The following is a 17776-nucleotide window of genomic DNA, read 5'->3' on the forward strand; positions in this document are numbered from 1 at the left end:
GCAAAATGGTATACTAATTGTGATATTTCTTAGATTTAATAGTAAGAAAGACTCTTCAACTAAAATGGCAAATGTAATCCATTTACTTCCATAAATTAGGATTAAAAAAATAAGATTTAATGACATACAATTCTGTTACATTCTATTCAGCCATTTAAAACATACTACTCTATCATTTTTAGAATATCCACAGAGCTGTGTAACCATCACCACCATCACTTTTAGAAAACATTCATCACTCCCAGAGGAAGGCCCACATCCATTAGTAATGACCATGCAACTCCTGATCCACCTTTCTCCCTCCATCCCAGACCTGGGCAACCACTGCTCTACTTTCTGTCCCCTGTGGCCTACTTTGGACATCACATACAGTTGAACTATAAAATATGTTGTGTTCGGTGATTGGCTTTGTTTACTCAGAATAATGTTTTCTAGGTTTATCCATGTTGCAGCATGCATCATTATTTCATACCTTCTTCTTGCTAAATAATATTCAACTGTATGACTACACCCTATTTTAACTGGTACATTTCACTTCTTTCTACCTATGGGCTACTAAGAATAATGCTGCTGTGAACATCTGTGCACCAGTTTTTGTGTGGACACGTATTTAATTCTCTTGAGTATTTCTATGAGTGAAATTGCTGAGCTGCAGTCACATTGTGTTTAGCCTCTTGAAGAACTGAAGGGTGTCTTTAAGGTAGTTACACCATTTACCAAATCCATCAGCAAGACAGCAGGTTCCATTGTCTCCATATCATTACCAACACTGATTACTTTCTGTTATATTTACTTTAGCTATCCAACTAGCTATGAGGTAGTATCTCATTGTAGCTTTCACTTGCATTTCCTTGGCAACTAATAATGCTGAGTATCTTTTCATGATCTTATTGGTCATTTGAATGTTTTCTTTGGAGAATCATCTATTCAGATCCTTTGGCCATTTTTAAATGGGATATTGTTATTTTATGGCTAAATTGTATGAATTCTTCACACATTATAAATACAAATCACTTATTCAAACATATATTATCCCATTTAAATAATAATAATGGCTAACATCACATTTCTTTTAACATATTATGTGTTAGTTGCAGTTTTAAGCATTTAACCAGGATGATTTTAATCATGACACCGTAAGAAAGGAAGTTTAAAGGTTACAAAAGAGATTAAATCAATATTAATATTTTAACTATAGATGTAACGTAATTTGAAAAATGTCTGAGCAATGTGTAAGATTCAAGTATGACTTACTCTGCCACGTTCAACCTGTGTGGTCAACATCACAACCATGGAGGAGCCTTGTTCCCAAGTCATCTGCCAAAAATCTGTACAAGTGTGTGGTAATGGCCCTTGACAAGCAATGTACTGATTTATAATTCTAGAAGAAGGAATTTCCATCTAAAAAGTAAAAGACACAAAACCAAAATCGTTTTGCATTATTACTTTTTCCTAGGATCAAATATAGGAAAATCATCTATTAAATGATAACTGAATGCAATTAACCTCAATAAATTGCAAAGTCAGTAAAACAAATCTCTATCAACTGTTTTATTTGAAGAAGAAGTTTCCTGGCAATGTGCAGTAGCTGTATATACTTTTCTTTCAATTAGTGGAAACAAATTTAAATATTTTCCAAAATACTCTTATGGAATTAAAAGCATCTATACAGAGAATCCTGTTTCACAGGCAGGGACTTCGTATAGAAATAAAAAATATTTCTCTCTATATAGGAAACAAACTACTATATATAAAAATAAACAAGGTTCTGCTATAAAGCACAGGGAATATATTCAATATCTTATAAGTTAAAATGGAAAAGAAAAAAAATGTCTCTAAACATCTTATTAGCAAATTTTGTGAGGAGCAAAAATTCTGCCATTTGCTTTAGATTTTTCATATTACATATGTGTTTATATACTATGTTATATGCATATAATCATATATAACATGAAAAGACTGGCAAGTATTTTAAATTCATTATTTTCAGAAGTAAGACTGTAACTATTTGGGGAAGATAAACTATCATCCTATTACATTTTACACACTGAATTCAAAAAGTGCGTGTGTTTATTTCTCGGCTTCCCTGGTGGCTCAGCTGGTAAAGAATCTACCTCCAATGTGGAAGACCTGGGTTCGCTCCCTGGGTTGGGAAGATCCCTGGAGAAGGGACCGGCTACCCACTCCAGTCTTCTCACCTGGAAAGTTTCATGGACTGTATATATATAATCCATGTGGTCGCAAAGAGTCAGACATGACTGAGCAACTTTGACTTTCGCCTCACTCACCATACTATTGTAACACTTTGAACAATAATAACAACAAGCACTGGTTATTCACATAAAGGGAAGTACAAATCAAACTGTAAGAAATTACCACTTTTTACCTATTAGATTGAAATATTAGAAAATTTGATAATACCATATACACATACATAGCCTTTATCTGAAACCACGGGTTCATATATGCATTGGAATTCAGAATTTGGAGGATTTTTCAAAGGTTCTTCAGTGCACACACCATGTAATGTAATAGGTAATGTTCCCTGTAGGCTATAGGTCATTACTCTGTAATCAGTCATTATCAAAAAGTCTACAAATAATAAATGCTGGAGAGGGTGTAAAGAAAAGGGAACCCTCTTGCACAGTTGGTGGGAATGTAAATTGATACAGCCACAATGGAAGATAGTATGGAGATTCCTTAAAATTCCAGGAATAAAACCACCATGGGACCCAGCAATCCCACTCCTAGGCATACACCCTGAGGAAAGCAAAACTGAAAAAGACACATGTACCCCAATATTCACTGCAGCACTACTTACAATAGCTAGAACATGGAAGCAACCTAGATGTCCATCGACAGATGAATGGACAAAGAAGCTGTGGTACGTATATACAATAGAATATTACTCAGCCATAAAAAGGAACACATTCAAGTCAGTTCTAATGAGATGGATGAACCTACAGCCTATTATACAGTGCGAAATTAAGTCAGAGAGAGAAAGATAAACATCGTATACTAACATATATATGAAATCTACAAAGATGGTACCGATGAATTTATTTCTGAAGAAACAGACAGAGAGAACAGATTTATGGACACAGGGAGTGGGGCAGAAGAGGGTGAGATGTATGGAGAGAGAAACATGGAAACTTACATTACCATATGTAAAATAGATAGCCAATGGGAACTTGCTGTATGACTCATGGAACTCAAACAGGGGCTCTGTATCAACCTAGAGGGGTGGGATGGGAGAGAGATGGGAGGGAGGTTCAAGAGGGAGGGGACATATGTATAATACTTACAGCTGATTCATGTTGAGGTTTGACAGAAAACAACAAAATTCTGTAAAGCAATTATCTTTCAATTAAGAAATAAGTGAACTTTTTAAAAAAGTCCTCATTAGAGGTACAAAGTAAAGTTGATCCTCATTAATCATGGATTCTAGAATAAACCTCAAAGTTTATATTGGCCCCTCTTATTCCAAACGACAAAGGTATAATTAAAAAAAAAAACTTACATTTATATAATTTGCATTGATATAGTCTTCATTACCCTTTAAAATGACCCGTGTAGCATCATCTGAAAAAATTTAAAAGAAAGAATATTTTAATAAAAGTTAAGTTAAGAAGATTAAACTTAACACACAAAGAGAATAGATACTTACAAGGCGAAATATCTCTGTATCTATTTTTGGAAATGTTCTGAGGTAATTTGGCACAACACATTGTCATTCCAGGCTTTTTCCGATATAGTTGCTAAAAAAAGAAAGTACACGACAAGTTCAGAAAGCCATCGAAGTTTTTATTTTTTTAGATTTGATTCTATACTATCAAGAAATGGGTTTTTACCTTGGAATACCTCATCTATGCAATGATGTATCTTAGGTTAGTAAAGTATTGAACCAGGTTTGCAAAGCTGAGTTCTGCAAAATTTCTAATATGAATTATAAACATTTTGAAAAATGGTAAAACATGTAAAAACAATTTTGCTTACAGAAAGAGCACCTGAAGTTTTAAATAGCAAATCTATAGTAAATATTTATTTCATTTATATTTGAAGGTACTCCTTTACTTATTTTTTAACATATATCCACTCTTTGTTAGATTTTTCTTCCCATTTAGGTAGCTTTCATTTAGAGATGTTTAAAAGGAAAACTGATCTTGAGGAAGAAAAATGGAACTGGGGGAATTAACCTGCCGGACTTCAGGCTCTACTGCAAAGCCACAGTCATCAAGACAGTATGGTACTGGCATAAAGACAGAAATATAGATCAATGGAACAAAATAGAAAGCCCAGGGATAAATCCACGCACCTATGGACACCTTATCTTTGACAAAGGAGGCAAGAATATAAAATGGAGAAAAGACAGTCTCTTTAACAAGTGGTGCTGGGAAAACTGGTCAGCCACTTGTAAAAGAATGAAACTAGAACACTTTCTAACACCATACACAAAAATAAACTCAAAATGGATTAAAGAGCTAAATGTAAGACTAGAAACTATAAAACTCCTAGAGGAAAACATAGGCAAAACACTCTCCGACATAAATCACAGCAGGATCCTCCATGACCCACCTCCCAGAATATTAGAAATAAAAGCAAAAATAAACAAATAGGACCTAATTAAAATCAAAAGCTTCTGCACAGCAAAGGAAACTATAAGTAAGGTGAAAAGACAGCCTTCAGAATGGGAGAAAATAATAGCAAATGAAGCAACGGATAAAGGATTAATCTTCAAAATATACAAGCAGCTCCTGCAGCTCAATTCCAGAAAAATAAATAACCCAATCAAAAAATGGGCCAAAGAACTAAACAGACATTTCTCCAAAGAAGACATAAAGATGGCTAACAAAGACATGAAAAAATGCTCAACATCCCTCATAATCAGAGAGATGCAAATCAAAACCACAATGAGATACCATTTCACACCAGTCAGAATGGCTGCTATCCAAAAGTCTACATGCAATAAATGCTGGAGAGGATGTGGAGAGAAAGGAACCCTCTTACACTGTTGGTGGGAATGCATAGTACAGCCACTATGGAGAACAGTGTGGAGATTCCTCAAAAAACTGGAAATAGAACTGCCATATGATCCAGCAATCGCACTCCTGGGCATACACACCGAGGAAACCAGAATTGAAAGAGACACATGTACTCCAATGTTCATTGCAGCACTGTTTACAATAGCCAGGACATGAAAGCAACCTAGATGTCCATCTGCAGACGAATGGATAAGAAAGCTTTGGTACATATACACAATGGAGTATTATTCAGCTATTAAAAAGAATACATTTGAATCAGTTCTAATGAGGTGGATGAAACTGGAGCCTATTATACAGAGTGAAGTAAGCCAGAAAGAAAAACACCAATACAGTATACTAACACATATATATGGAATTTAGAAAGATGCAAATGATAACCCTGTATACGAGACAGCAAAAGAGACACAGATGTATAGAACAGTCTTTGGGACTCTGTGGGAGAGCGTGAGGGTGGGATGATTTGGGAGAATGGCATTGAAACACGTATGTTGTCAAATGTGAAACGAATCACTAGTTCAGGGTCAATGCATGTTATAGGATACTCGGGGCTGGCGTGCAGGGATGACCCAGAGGGAGGATAAAGGGAGGAGGGAGGTGGGAGGGGGTTCAGAAGGGGGAACTTATGTAAACCCGGGGCGAATTCATGTCAATGTATGGCAAAACCAACCAATATAATATTGTAAAATAATTTGCCTCCAATAAAAAATAAATTAATTACTTAAAAAATAAATAAATAAAATAAAAAATAAAAGGAAAACTGATGTGTCCTAAATATTTTATAATCATTTGTCTATAACATATACTCCAGAGCAACAGATATTAATGATGGCTAACTACACTGACAAAAATTAGAGAAGGATTAAATATGACACGGCACAAAAACCATTCTTTAACTCAGGATTTTTAAGTCTATAACAGTGTATCTTCATCTGCCACCTTTCATAAAAACAGCTATTTAATTATAGAAAAAAGTGTAGTTTGATGACATATACCTATAAAATCTCCTTATCTCCCACTTTTAAACTGATACCTATTAGTGAAACCACAGCTAGTATTTGGGGAGTAATTTTTAAAACTTTACATTTTACAGCTCTTTTTGCCAGTATTTCTCAATAATATTTTATTAATACATTATAACTGATACTAGATTAGGCAATAAAGAGGTCATGAAATTAATAAGAAAATATGGGCAAACACCTTTTCTATACCATGTTACTTACATCAAACTGTGTCAGTACTGTTCCAGTGATAAGACCCTCAGCCAGTTGGATCATCGACTCTCGCAGGGAGTAGTCATCCTGATGGACGCTGTCGAGCGGGGCTTTCTCAGGAATATACTGGAAGTCTGGCTCATTTTCTAGCTTTTCTTCTACTACATCATACACAGCTACAAAAACAAAACCAATATGGAAACCTTAATGAATTGGCAAAATGAATTTACCAGATATTATTTAATTTTATGTCACAAAAAAATATTCACTTATTCGTCACTCATCAGATCTGAGTCTGGGGTCACTATATATGGGTCAAGAGTGTTGTGGAGTTGAAAAAGTACCTCTGGGGAAAAGAAGGGTTCTTGGCCATTATTGCTGAAAATGTCTACAACTTGCAGAGACAATAAGAAAAAGATGAATGTCAAGAAGATCTGCTCTGAACACATCTGTCCTTAATCTGTGGAATCTTGCACAAGAGCACCAATAGAGACCTATCCACCACACATGTAGACAGGAAGAGTTACACATGAACTGAACAAAATGCTAAACTAAATGTTCTATTGTTGTTTCTCTACATATTTATCAAACAACTTAGAGGACTAGATTTTTAAATTTTTTAATACATTTCTTTATTTGGCTGCACAAGTTTTAGTTGAGGCTCTTGGGATCTGGTTCCCTGACAAGGGATAGAAACCAGGTCGTCTTCTGCCTTGGGAGTGTGGAGTTCTAACCACTGGACCACCGGGAAGTCCCAGGAAACCAAATTTCAAAGGAGAATTCTAGGCCAGAATTCATAGTCATGGGAGTGAGGGGAGCCAAACTCTAGGCTGTAACCCTTAGCCCAATCTCAGCCTGCCCTCTTCTTCTTTCCACCCTCAGCTCCACTCTGTAATTGAGGGACCTATAAACATACCATGAACAACATCCCAGTCCACACAGAAGCTCAGTCTACACCCTTGTGGAAATTGCTTCTTACGATACCTTATTGGCCTATATCCTGTCACCAACCCTTGGGAGAACAGACCTGGGAAAACTGGCCACAAAAACCCAGGAAGTGGGCTCAGAGCTATTTCGTCAGAGAACTGAGAGTTGAAAAAAGTGGTCTAGAAAGGACGGAGAGGCCATAGGTGCTGGCTTGCATGCACCCTTGGTCCTGCAGAATCCTGACCCCCATGGGGGCAGCAGAGCTGAAGAAGAGCAGAACTTTCTAAAGGATGGAGTCAAGCTCCTGCCTTTAAGAGGCTTTATTCCTGCTCAGATATAAATGCATTTTTGAGAAGAACAGATTTCTGAAATGAAGAATACAAAGACAAAAAGATGTGAAAGAATTTTGTCTAAGAAGAAATAAGATTTAAAGGGGAAAAGACCAGGACAAATAAGCTCTTATTTTCGGATATTTTTAACTAATTAATTGCTTACGGCTGTGCTGGGTATTCACTGATGCATGGGCACTCTCTGGGTGTGGCGCATAGGGTTCTCACTGCAGTGGCTCCTCCTGTTGCAGAGCCTGAGTTCTGAGCTCTCAGGCTCTAGAGCGCAGGCTCAGTGGCTGCGGCACATGGGCTTAGTTGCTCTGCAGCATGTGGAATCTTTCGGACCAGAGATTCAACCCATGGCCCCTGCACTGGCAGGCAGATTCTTAACCACTGGACCACCAGGGAAGTCCTTTTCTGACATTTTTTACAAACATAATTTAAATTTTTGATTACACATTATTTTTTTTTAAAACGGACATGACACCCGCATTGAAAGTGAATCCTGGTCCAGATTTTAATGATAAAACAGTATTAGAAAGATCTTTGCCAAAAGAAGTAGGTACCAGGTGGGTTGCTCTCCTACTTTAAAGTATAAACGGGGTAACTTGGAATTGCAAAATGACCATGCCTTTTCCATTATATAGACTTCTGTTCATATTCTCTCTGTACTAGTCATGAATTTGCAAGCAGGTAATGAATGTCTTGGTGAATAAATGTATTCAGCCATAATATGATGTTAATTTACTTGTCTCACTGGATGGCTGTAAACATTAAATGAGAAGGTACAAAAGAGCCAGGTCTATGGAAAGCATTTTAAAATTATTAGCTAATATGATTATTAAGTTCTCCAGGATCTGTTATCAAGAGAAAATTGAAAAAAAGTCAAATTGAGAGACAACTCTCAGTATGAAAATTAAGTTGCTTTATGTGACAGAAAATGCCTAAAAATGAACCACCTAAATATCAGATCTAAATAAATGAGTTCTTTTAAAAGTCAAAAATGGAATGTTCTGTTGAAGTCTTCTAAATTTTCCTTGAAAGCTAATTTCTTTTTTTAACAAACTGAAGGTTTATGGCAATTCTGTGTTGAGCAAGCCTATTGCTATCATTTTTCAAGCAGCATTTTTTACTTTGTGTCTCTCATATTTTTGTAATTCTCCCAATAAATTTCAAACTTTTTGTTTTTATTATATTTTCTATAGTGCTCTATGATCAATGATCTTTGATTTAGTATTTCAAAAAAGATTATGACTCCCTGAAGGTTCAGGTGGCTCAGAGGTTAAAGCGTCTGCCTCCAATGCGGGAGACCCGGGTTCAATCCCTGGGTCGGGAAGATCCCCTGGAGAAGGAAACGGTAACCCACTCCAGTATTCTTGCCTGGAGAATCCCATGGATGGAGAAGCCTGGTAGGCTACAGTCCACGGGGTCGCATAGAGTCGGACACGACTGAGCGATGGAACGGAAGCCTGGTAGGCTACAGTCCACGGGGTCGCATAGAGTCGGACACGACTGAGCGATGGAACGGAACGGAACGGAAGGTTCAGATGATGATAGCAATTTTTACCAATAAAGTATTTTTAAATTAAGGTATATACGTTACATACTTAACAGACTACACTATAATATAAACTAAATTTTCTATGTACTGAGAAATTTAAAAAACATGTGACTTGCTTTACTATAATATTTTATTTATTTACTGTGATATTTATTGCAATGGTCTGGAACTGAAACTGCAATATCTCCAACGTCTGCATGTAGAGAAGATAAAATGAAAATGTCCGTACTCAAGGGGCAAAATGGGTGTGTGGGGGAGTAGGTATTTCTAATTACATTTTGCTTCTTATGGTATGTAGTCAGCAACTAACAACGTGACATTAACCAATAATTACTCTTCTGACTAAAACTATGATTAACAATAAATTGTTCAGAACAAAACTAGAATAATATATCTAATATTAGACAGTACAGGCACTTAAGAATTTTTTCTCAGAGAATGCTGAATGTTGAGGAAACGTGAAACTATGCCATTATGAACACAGGTTAAAGGACCTGGGATTGTTAAACTGGAAAAAAAAAAAGACAGCTTCTAGTAAAACTCACTGCAAAACACTGATGAGGGATTGAACTTATTCTGTATTACATTTATTCTGCATAGCATAAAGAGACAGAACTAGTAACGCTGGGATTGAAGGAAGATGGACTTTTAGATCAATTAATAGTTTCACACTGTCCACAGGGGGAACGAACTGCTTCAGGAGCTACTGAGCACTCCACGTGGCAGGATATTCTTGAGGTTGTCATGGAAACTAAACTCTAGCTTGTTGGTTTTCTACAGGTGGAACAGCAAGTATATCTGAGTAACCTAGGACTCCTTGAGCACCATGGGGGTGAGAGAGGCAATTGCAGTCATGGTGGTCTGGAGAGAACTTCCTGAGGCTGACATCTCAGCAGAGACCTGAACGACGTGAGGGTATACACTGCACAAACGTCAAGAGGAGTGCTTTAAGCAGAAGGGCTATCAAGAAGGCCAGCAAAGACAACAAGAGAGTGAAGAAGGCAGAGGGGCAGGCAAGGTGGCTGAGAATATGCATTTGACTCCACATGTGTACACTTCTCTGGTGGCTCAGTGGTTAAAAAAAGAAACCACCTACCAATTCAGGAAACGTGGGTTTGATCCCTGGGCTGGGAAGATCCCCTGGAGAAGGAAATGGCAAACCACTCCGTATTCTTGCCTAGAAAATCCCATGAACAAAGGAGCCTGGTGGGCTATAGTCCATGGGGTCGCAAAAGAATTGAACATGACTTAGTGACTAAACAACAACCACTATGAATGGAAGCCACAGGTCAGTCTGATGTGGCCAAGTCCTAAGAAGTCCACGCTAGCTGCTGTGTCTAGTAATAAACATGAGGGAATTATTAAAAACATGCAGTAAATCACAGAGTACTCACCATTAGGTCGAACTAGAAGGACTAACTCCCCAGAATGCCTCTCACAGCTCGCTTTGATCAGCAGGACAACCTGGTCATGGGTGTGCTCTGCAATGTCGTGACCGTTGATCAGTACCACTTGGTCCCCTTCATTTAATCGAGGGACACACAGGTCAGCCTGTCAAGGGATACAAAGAAGGTTTCAAATTCACACATAGCTTTCTGGAAGTAAGGAACAGCAATTTACTTTTATAGACTCCAGAGGAGAAATAAAATTACATACAGAAATCATCTATCCATTCACTCATCTATTAAAAAAACAGAAATAGAAAAGTCACTTTCAGACCTCCCTGGTGGTCCAGTGGTGAAGAATTCATCTGCCAATGCAGGGGACACAGGTTCAATCCCTGGTCCGGGAAGATCTCAGATGCTGAGGGGCAGCTAAGGCTGTGCACCACAACTACTGAGTTTGTGCTCCAGAGCCTGTGCTCCGCAACCAGAGAAGCCACCAAAATGAAAAGCCCATGTACAACTATAGTACCCGTGCTTGCAGCAACTAGAGAAAGCCTGCATGCAGCAATGAAAACTCAGCGGAAACAAAAAGAAATTAAAAACAAAACTCACTTTTCTATAAAGACATTCTTTTTTTCCTTCTTTATTAATAATTTTCCCCTGATGCCCTAATACATTTCCAGACATACAGGTAAGACTAACGCTCTCAAGTGCGTAGATCAAGGTAGCTCTCACTTTGCACTGTCCAGATACATACGAATTTGAGTTGCCACAGTTGAGTTAAATAACACCAGTCTCCTAACATCATGCAAATTCAGTTACTGCATAATTGCAAGTAACTGCATCAAGTTCAAAACTTGCTGTTAGCCTGACAGTCCAAAAATCACTATATAAATCATAAATATGCAGCATGATCAATGACCAATCACATCCCTTCTTTCAAAGTCTATTGGTGGCTTGTTGTTATGCATCAGTTACTCAGTTCATATGGAGACAGCAAAGCAGGGACTTGTGTGGTCTCCTTGTCTCCCAAAGACAAACCCATTTTGGGTAACGAGTAACTGGCCAAAAAGTTACAAGTGCAGCAAAGAAACGAAAAGGGACAGTGCTGAAGGTGAAATTCAAAGTGAACATAAACGGAGTTATAAAAGAAGTAATTGACTATGTAAATATCAACATTTCTATTGCTTGAGAGACCCTAGATACGCAGGGAAAGGAATTTAGAGAAGATGAACTTATTAGCACAAATCATGAAAGTGGTTGTGACAAGAAGGATGAAGATGTCCAAGGAAGTGATGCTGGCAAGAAACTTCTTGGGACTTCCCTGGCAGTCCACTGATTAAGACTCCACACATCCAATGCAGGGGGTGTGGGTTCTATCCCAGGTCACGGAAATACCATACCACATGCCACACTGTGGCAAAAAAAAAAAAAAATTGAGAAGAAATAAAAATGGACAGATCTTTAAAAAACAAAAACTCAATACAGGAACTCCTGGAAGATATTTCATATCACTGAAAGTGCAAAGGACAAGTGGAAGTGGATTCAGACTTAGAAAGAATTATCATTATTTGTTGAGATAAATAAGGAAAAACGCTCACGCTGTAATTTAAGTTATATGACAAGAAAAAAAAAAAGCACTGTTCACAAATTACCTTTGGTAAGTTTTCACAAAGAAATAAAACACTTTGATTCTCAATGTTTCTGATGTTCTGAATTACAGGATACTGAATCAGTATTATTTTATTATTTCTTCATTTCCCAATACATTTAAAGGAGAAAGCATCAGAAATTTCAATGTTTTGATAAAAACTTTAAAGGTCATGGAAAAGAACACCATTTTCCCCTTTGACTTGGTATGGGTTCAGGCCACATGGTTATCTTTATAGCCCTGCACTACTGTGCGCAAATAATTAAGGTAAAAGAAATCAACAGAAATATGGACAGCCTGTTACACAAATGGAATTTTGCCAAGAGAACGCACTGGTCATAGCAAACGCCCTCTTCCAACAACATAAGAGAAGACTCTACACGTGGACATCACTAGATGGACAACACCGAAATCAGATTGATTATATTCTTTGCAGCCAAAGATGGAGTAGCTCTATAAAAACAAAAACAGCAAAAACAAGAACGGGAGCTGACTGTGGCTCAGACTGTGGCTCAGTCATCATGACTATGACTCCTTATTGCGAAATTCAGACTTAAATTGAAGAAAGTAGGGAAAACCACTAGACCATTCAGGTATGACCTAATCAAATCCCTTATGATTATACAGTGGAAGTGAGAAATAGATTTAAGGCACTAGATCTGATAGACAGAGTACGTGATGAACTATGGACGGAGGTTCATGACATTGTACAGGAGACAGGGATCAAGACCATGCCCGTGGAAAAGAAATACAAAAAAGCAAAATGGCTGTCTGAGGAGGCCTTACAAATAGCTGTGAAAAGAACAGAAGCAAACAGTAAAGGAGAAAAGGAAAGATATTCCCATTTGAATGCAGAGTTCCAAAGAATAGCAAGGAGAGATAAGAAAGCCTTCCTAAGCAATCAATGCAAAGAAATAGAGGAAAACAATAGAATGGGAAAGACTAGAGGTTTCTTCAAGAAAATTAGATACACCAAGGGAACATTTCATGCAAAGATGGGCTCGATAAAGGACAGAAATGGTATGGACCTAACAGAAGCAGAAGATATTAAGAAGAGGTGGCAAGAATACACAGAGGAACTGTACAAAAAAGAGCTTCACAACCCAGATAATCATGATGGTGTGATCACTCACCCAGAGCCAGACATCCTGGAATGTGAAGCCAAGTGGGCCTTAGAAAGCAAAACTAGTGGAGGTGATGGAATTCCAGTTGAGCTATTTCAAATTCTGAAAGATGATGCTGTCAAAGTGTGGCACTCAATATGTCAGCAAATTTGGAAAACTCAGCAATGGCCACAGGACTGGAAAAAGGACAGTTTTCATTCTAATCCCAAAGAAAGGCAATGCCAAAGAATGCTTAAACTACCATATAATTGCACTCATCTCACACACTAGTAAAGTAATGCACAAAACTCTCCAAGCCAGGCTTCAGCAATACGTGAACAGTGAACTTCTGCATTTTCAAGCTGGATTAAGAAAAGGCAGAGGAACCACAGATCAAATTGCTAACATCTGCTGGATCATCGAAAAAGCAAGAGAGTTCCAGAAAAACATCTATTTCTGCTTTCTTGACTATGTCAAAGCCTTTGACTGTGTTTAGTTCAGTCGCTCAGTCATGTCCGACTCTTTGCGACCCCATGAATCACAGCATGCCAGGCCTCCCTGTCCATCACCAACTCCTGGAATTCACTCAAACTCATGTCCATCGAGTCGGTGATGCCATCCAGCCGTCTCATCCTCTGTCGTCCCCTTCTCCTCCTGCCCCCAATCTTTCCCAGCATCATAGTCTTTTCCAGTGAGTCAACTCGTCGCATGAGGTGGCCAAAGTACTGGAGTTTCAGCTTTAGCATCAGTCCTTCCAGTGAACACCCAGGGTTGATCTCCTTTAGAATGGACTGGTTGGATCTCCTTGCAGTCCAAGGGACTCTGTGGATCACCATAAACTTGGAAAATTCTGAAAGAGATGGGAATACCAGACCACCTGACCTGCCTCTTGAGAAACCTATATGCACGTCAGGAAGCAACAGTTAGAACTGGACATGGAACTGGTTCCAAATAGGAAAAGGAGTATGTCAAGGATGTATATTGTCACCCTGCTTATTTAACTTATACGCAGAGTACATCATGAGAAACGCTGGGCTGGAAGAAGCACAAGCTGGAATCAAGATTGCTGGGAGAAATATCAATAACCTCAGATATGCAGATGACACCACCCTTATGGCAGAAAGTGAAGAGGAACTAAAAAGCCTCTTGATGAAAGTGAAAGAGGATAGTGAAAAAGCTGGCTTGAAGCTCAACATTCAGAAAACTAAGACCATGAAATCAGGTCCCATCACTTCACGGGAAATAGATGGGGAAACACTGTCAGACTTCATTTCTTTGGGCTCCAAGATCACTGCAGATGGTGAGTGCAGTCATGAAATTAAAAGATGCTTACTCCTTGGAAGGAAAGTTATGACCAACCTAGACAGCATATTAAAAAGCAGAGATACTACTTTGCCAACAAAAGTCTGTCTAGTCAAGGCTATGGTTTTTCCAGTGATCATGTATGGATGTGAGAGTTGGACTGTGAAGAAAGCTGATCACCGAAGAATCGATCCTTCTGAACTGTGGTGCTGGAGAAGACTCTTGAGAGTCCCTTGGACTGCAAGGAGATCCAACCAGTCCATCCTAAAGGAGACCAATCCTGGGTGTTCACTGGAAGGACTGATGCTGAGGCTGAAACTCCAATACTTTGGCCACCTCATGCGAAGAGCTGACTCACTGGAAAAGACCCTGATATTGGGAGGGATTGGGGGCAGGAGGAGAAGGGGACGACAGAGAATGAGATGGCTGGATAGCATCACCGACTCAATGCACATGAGTTTGAGTGAACTCCAGGAGTTGGTGATGGACAGGGAGACCTAGCATGCTGCAATTCATGGTTTCACAAAGAGTCGGACATGACTGAGCGACTGAACTGAACTGTTTCCAGGAATACAGTAATGAGAACACAACAAAATAAAGTTTGCAGGATGATGGGTTAGACCTTGAAGGAAATGATGGGGCTGGGCCTTACAGAAAGGGCTGTGGCAAAGGCTTGAAAGATGGAAGCAGGACTAAACTCACTATACAACACAAAGTCAACGAAATCCAACAAGGTACTGTCATTAGTAGAAAGAGCACTGATCCAGAAGTCAGGTTCTTCCACTGCTGCTTATGAAATGTGTGATTTTAGACACCTGAAATTCGGAAAATGGAACAGGTCATCTTTTAATTATGCATAGTTGTGAAATTTAAAAAATGTGATATTTCAATGTAAAGAATTAAAATCTGGGAAATTCAAAGTTAAGGTTCAGACCATTTCCTTGAGGTGCTCTTTCTCTACTTCTCCGTTTGTTATAGCGTACTACTAGTTACCTGTTATAACTGAAGGGAACCCTCTTACACTTAATCTTCTTCTGCCCTTTGTCAGGTATGATTTCTTACTTGCATTTCATTCTGATTTGGAAAGTCTACATCAGATGAATTTTGCTGGGACAACAGCTATTGGCTTGAATATGATCAGACAGGAAGAAATATACAATGTTGGAAATTGCTGTTGTTCAGTCACGAAGTCATGTCTGACTCTTTGCAAACCCATGGACTGCAGCACGCCAGGCTTGGAAATTACTCTGTCCATTTCAAAAGGTGTCCAAAAGAGCAAATGACATTAAAGTATTTTAAACACTGCCCTTTTCTACCAATCACCTAAAATGAGGTTTCTAAACACTGTAATGGTCTCTAAGTTAATAATATTTCATTTATTTTGTATTTGATTCTAAAGTCAACCACTATTTACAGAACATTATTCTGGTAGAAAGGAAAAATTACCAATATAGTAATCTATATAGCCTAAAAAGAATATTTAGCATCAGAAAGCTCTGTTTGGAAATTAACCTGTCTATAGAGTGCTCCCTGAACATCCTTGACTGAATTGCAAACTATCCACGTTCACTGCTCAGAAAAAAATCAATATTCGTTTTATGAGTTTACCTGGCATACAAATAAAAAAAGATTTCTTTCCTAATTGTAAGGGCAATACATGCTCACCATCGTGAGTCAGACAATTAAAAAAAGGGAGCAAGAGATAAATATCAGTAATTCCGTCACCAAGGTGAAATACTGCTAATGATTTCAGCATGTTTCCAGATTTTTAAAATATAACTCACAATTTAAAAAACTGGATAAAACACATATGAAATTATAATATGTATTTTCATTGAGTATAGTTGATTTACAATATTGTGTTATTCTCAGATGTACAGGTAAGTGACTGAGTTATACATATTAATATAGGTATGTCTTTCAGTTATTTTCCATTACAGGTTATTACAAGACATTGAATATAGTTCCCTGAGCAATAAAATAAATCCTTGCTACTTATCTATTTTATACACAGTGGTGTGCATCTGTTAATCCTGTACTCCTAACTTATCCCTCCTAGCCTCTTCCCTCTTTGGTAATCATAAGTTTGCTTTTTATGTCTCGGAGTCTGTCTTTGTTTTATAAATAAATTTATTTGTATTATCTTTAGATTCTACATATAAATAATACCATATAATATTTGTCTTTTTCTGTCTGACTGACTTCACTCAGTTTGATAATCTCTAGGTCCATTCATATCACTGCAAACAGCATTATTTCATTCTTTTTTATAGCTGAGTAGTATTCCACTGTAAAATATTTTTCAAAATACTATCTTACAAAAACCTTTCCATACTTACATAAAACTCTCATCTATTATTTCAATAGCTGCAAACCAAAGCATAATTTATTTAGTCAGCTCTACTGCAAGGAGATCCAACCAGTCCATTCTAAAGGAGATCAATCCTGGGTGTTCACTGGAAGGACTGATGCTAAAGCTGAAACTGCAATACTTTGGCCACCTCATGCGACGAGTTGACTCACTGGAAAAGACTCTGATGCTGGGAAAGGTTGGGGGCGGGAGGAGAAGGGGACGACCGAGAATGAGATGGCTGGATGGCATCACCGACTCTGTGGACATGAGTCTGAGTGAACTCCGGGAGTTGGTGATGGACAGGGAGGCCTGGCGTGCTGTTATTCATGGGGTCGCAGAGAGTCGGACACGACTGAGTGACTGAACTGAACTGAATGATGTACATTTTGATTTTCCCTCAAATTTTAATTTTCACAGACAATACTACAGTCAACATTGTTGTGTATCCTATATTCTGTTTCATAAGAGGTAATTCCTAAAAGTAGAATTATCAGGTCAAAAGACATATATTTGACTTTTAGTTAAAACTTTTGTATTGGGGAAAGGTATAGCTGATCACCGAAGAATTGATGCTTTTGAACTGTGGTGTTGGAGAAGACTCTTGAGAGTCCCTTGGACTGCAAGGAGATCCAACCAGTCCCTTCTAAAGGAGATCAATCTTGGGTGTTCACTGGAAGGACTGATGCTAAAGCTGAAACTCCAATACTTTGGCCAACTCATGCGACGAGTTGACTCACTGGAAAAGATTCTGATGCTGGGAGGGATTGGGGGCAGGAGGAGGCGGGGATGACAGAGAATGAGATGGCTGGATGGCATCACCGACTCGATGGACATGAATTTGAGTGAACTCCGGGAGTTGGTGATGGACAGGGAGGCCTGGCGTGCTGTGATTCATGGGGTCGCAAAGAGTCA

At 38.3% G+C, this 17776-nt stretch overlaps 1 protein-coding gene across 4 annotated transcripts in view; it reads right to left on the minus strand.

Moving 5' to 3' along the window:
* Nucleotides 1-17776, minus strand: part of PTPN4 (protein tyrosine phosphatase non-receptor type 4) — a 201382-nt gene that overhangs the window by 24963 nt on the left and 158643 nt on the right. For 2 of the 4 annotated variants that reach the window (XM_055398840.2, XM_055398841.2), the window contains exons 19-24: nt 10465-10621; nt 6263-6429; nt 3668-3758; nt 3521-3582; nt 3158-3235; nt 1255-1401 (exon numbers count right to left, since the gene is read on the minus strand). In XM_055398840.2, coding sequence (XP_055254815.2) covers nt 1255-1401; nt 3158-3235; nt 3521-3582; nt 3668-3758; nt 6263-6429; nt 10465-10621 — 702 coding nt within the window. The remainder of the gene's footprint in view (nt 1-1254; nt 1402-3157; nt 3236-3520; nt 3583-3667; nt 3759-6262; nt 6430-10464; nt 10622-17776) is intronic. The other 2 variants (XM_055398842.2, XM_055398843.2) reach the window with 1 other exon arrangement.

Source organism: Moschus berezovskii, chromosome 2, assembly GCF_049115385.1.
Source record: "Moschus berezovskii isolate FMDL1 chromosome 2, NW_MosBer_1.0, whole genome shotgun sequence".
NCBI lineage: Eukaryota > Metazoa > Chordata > Mammalia > Artiodactyla > Moschidae > Moschus > Moschus berezovskii.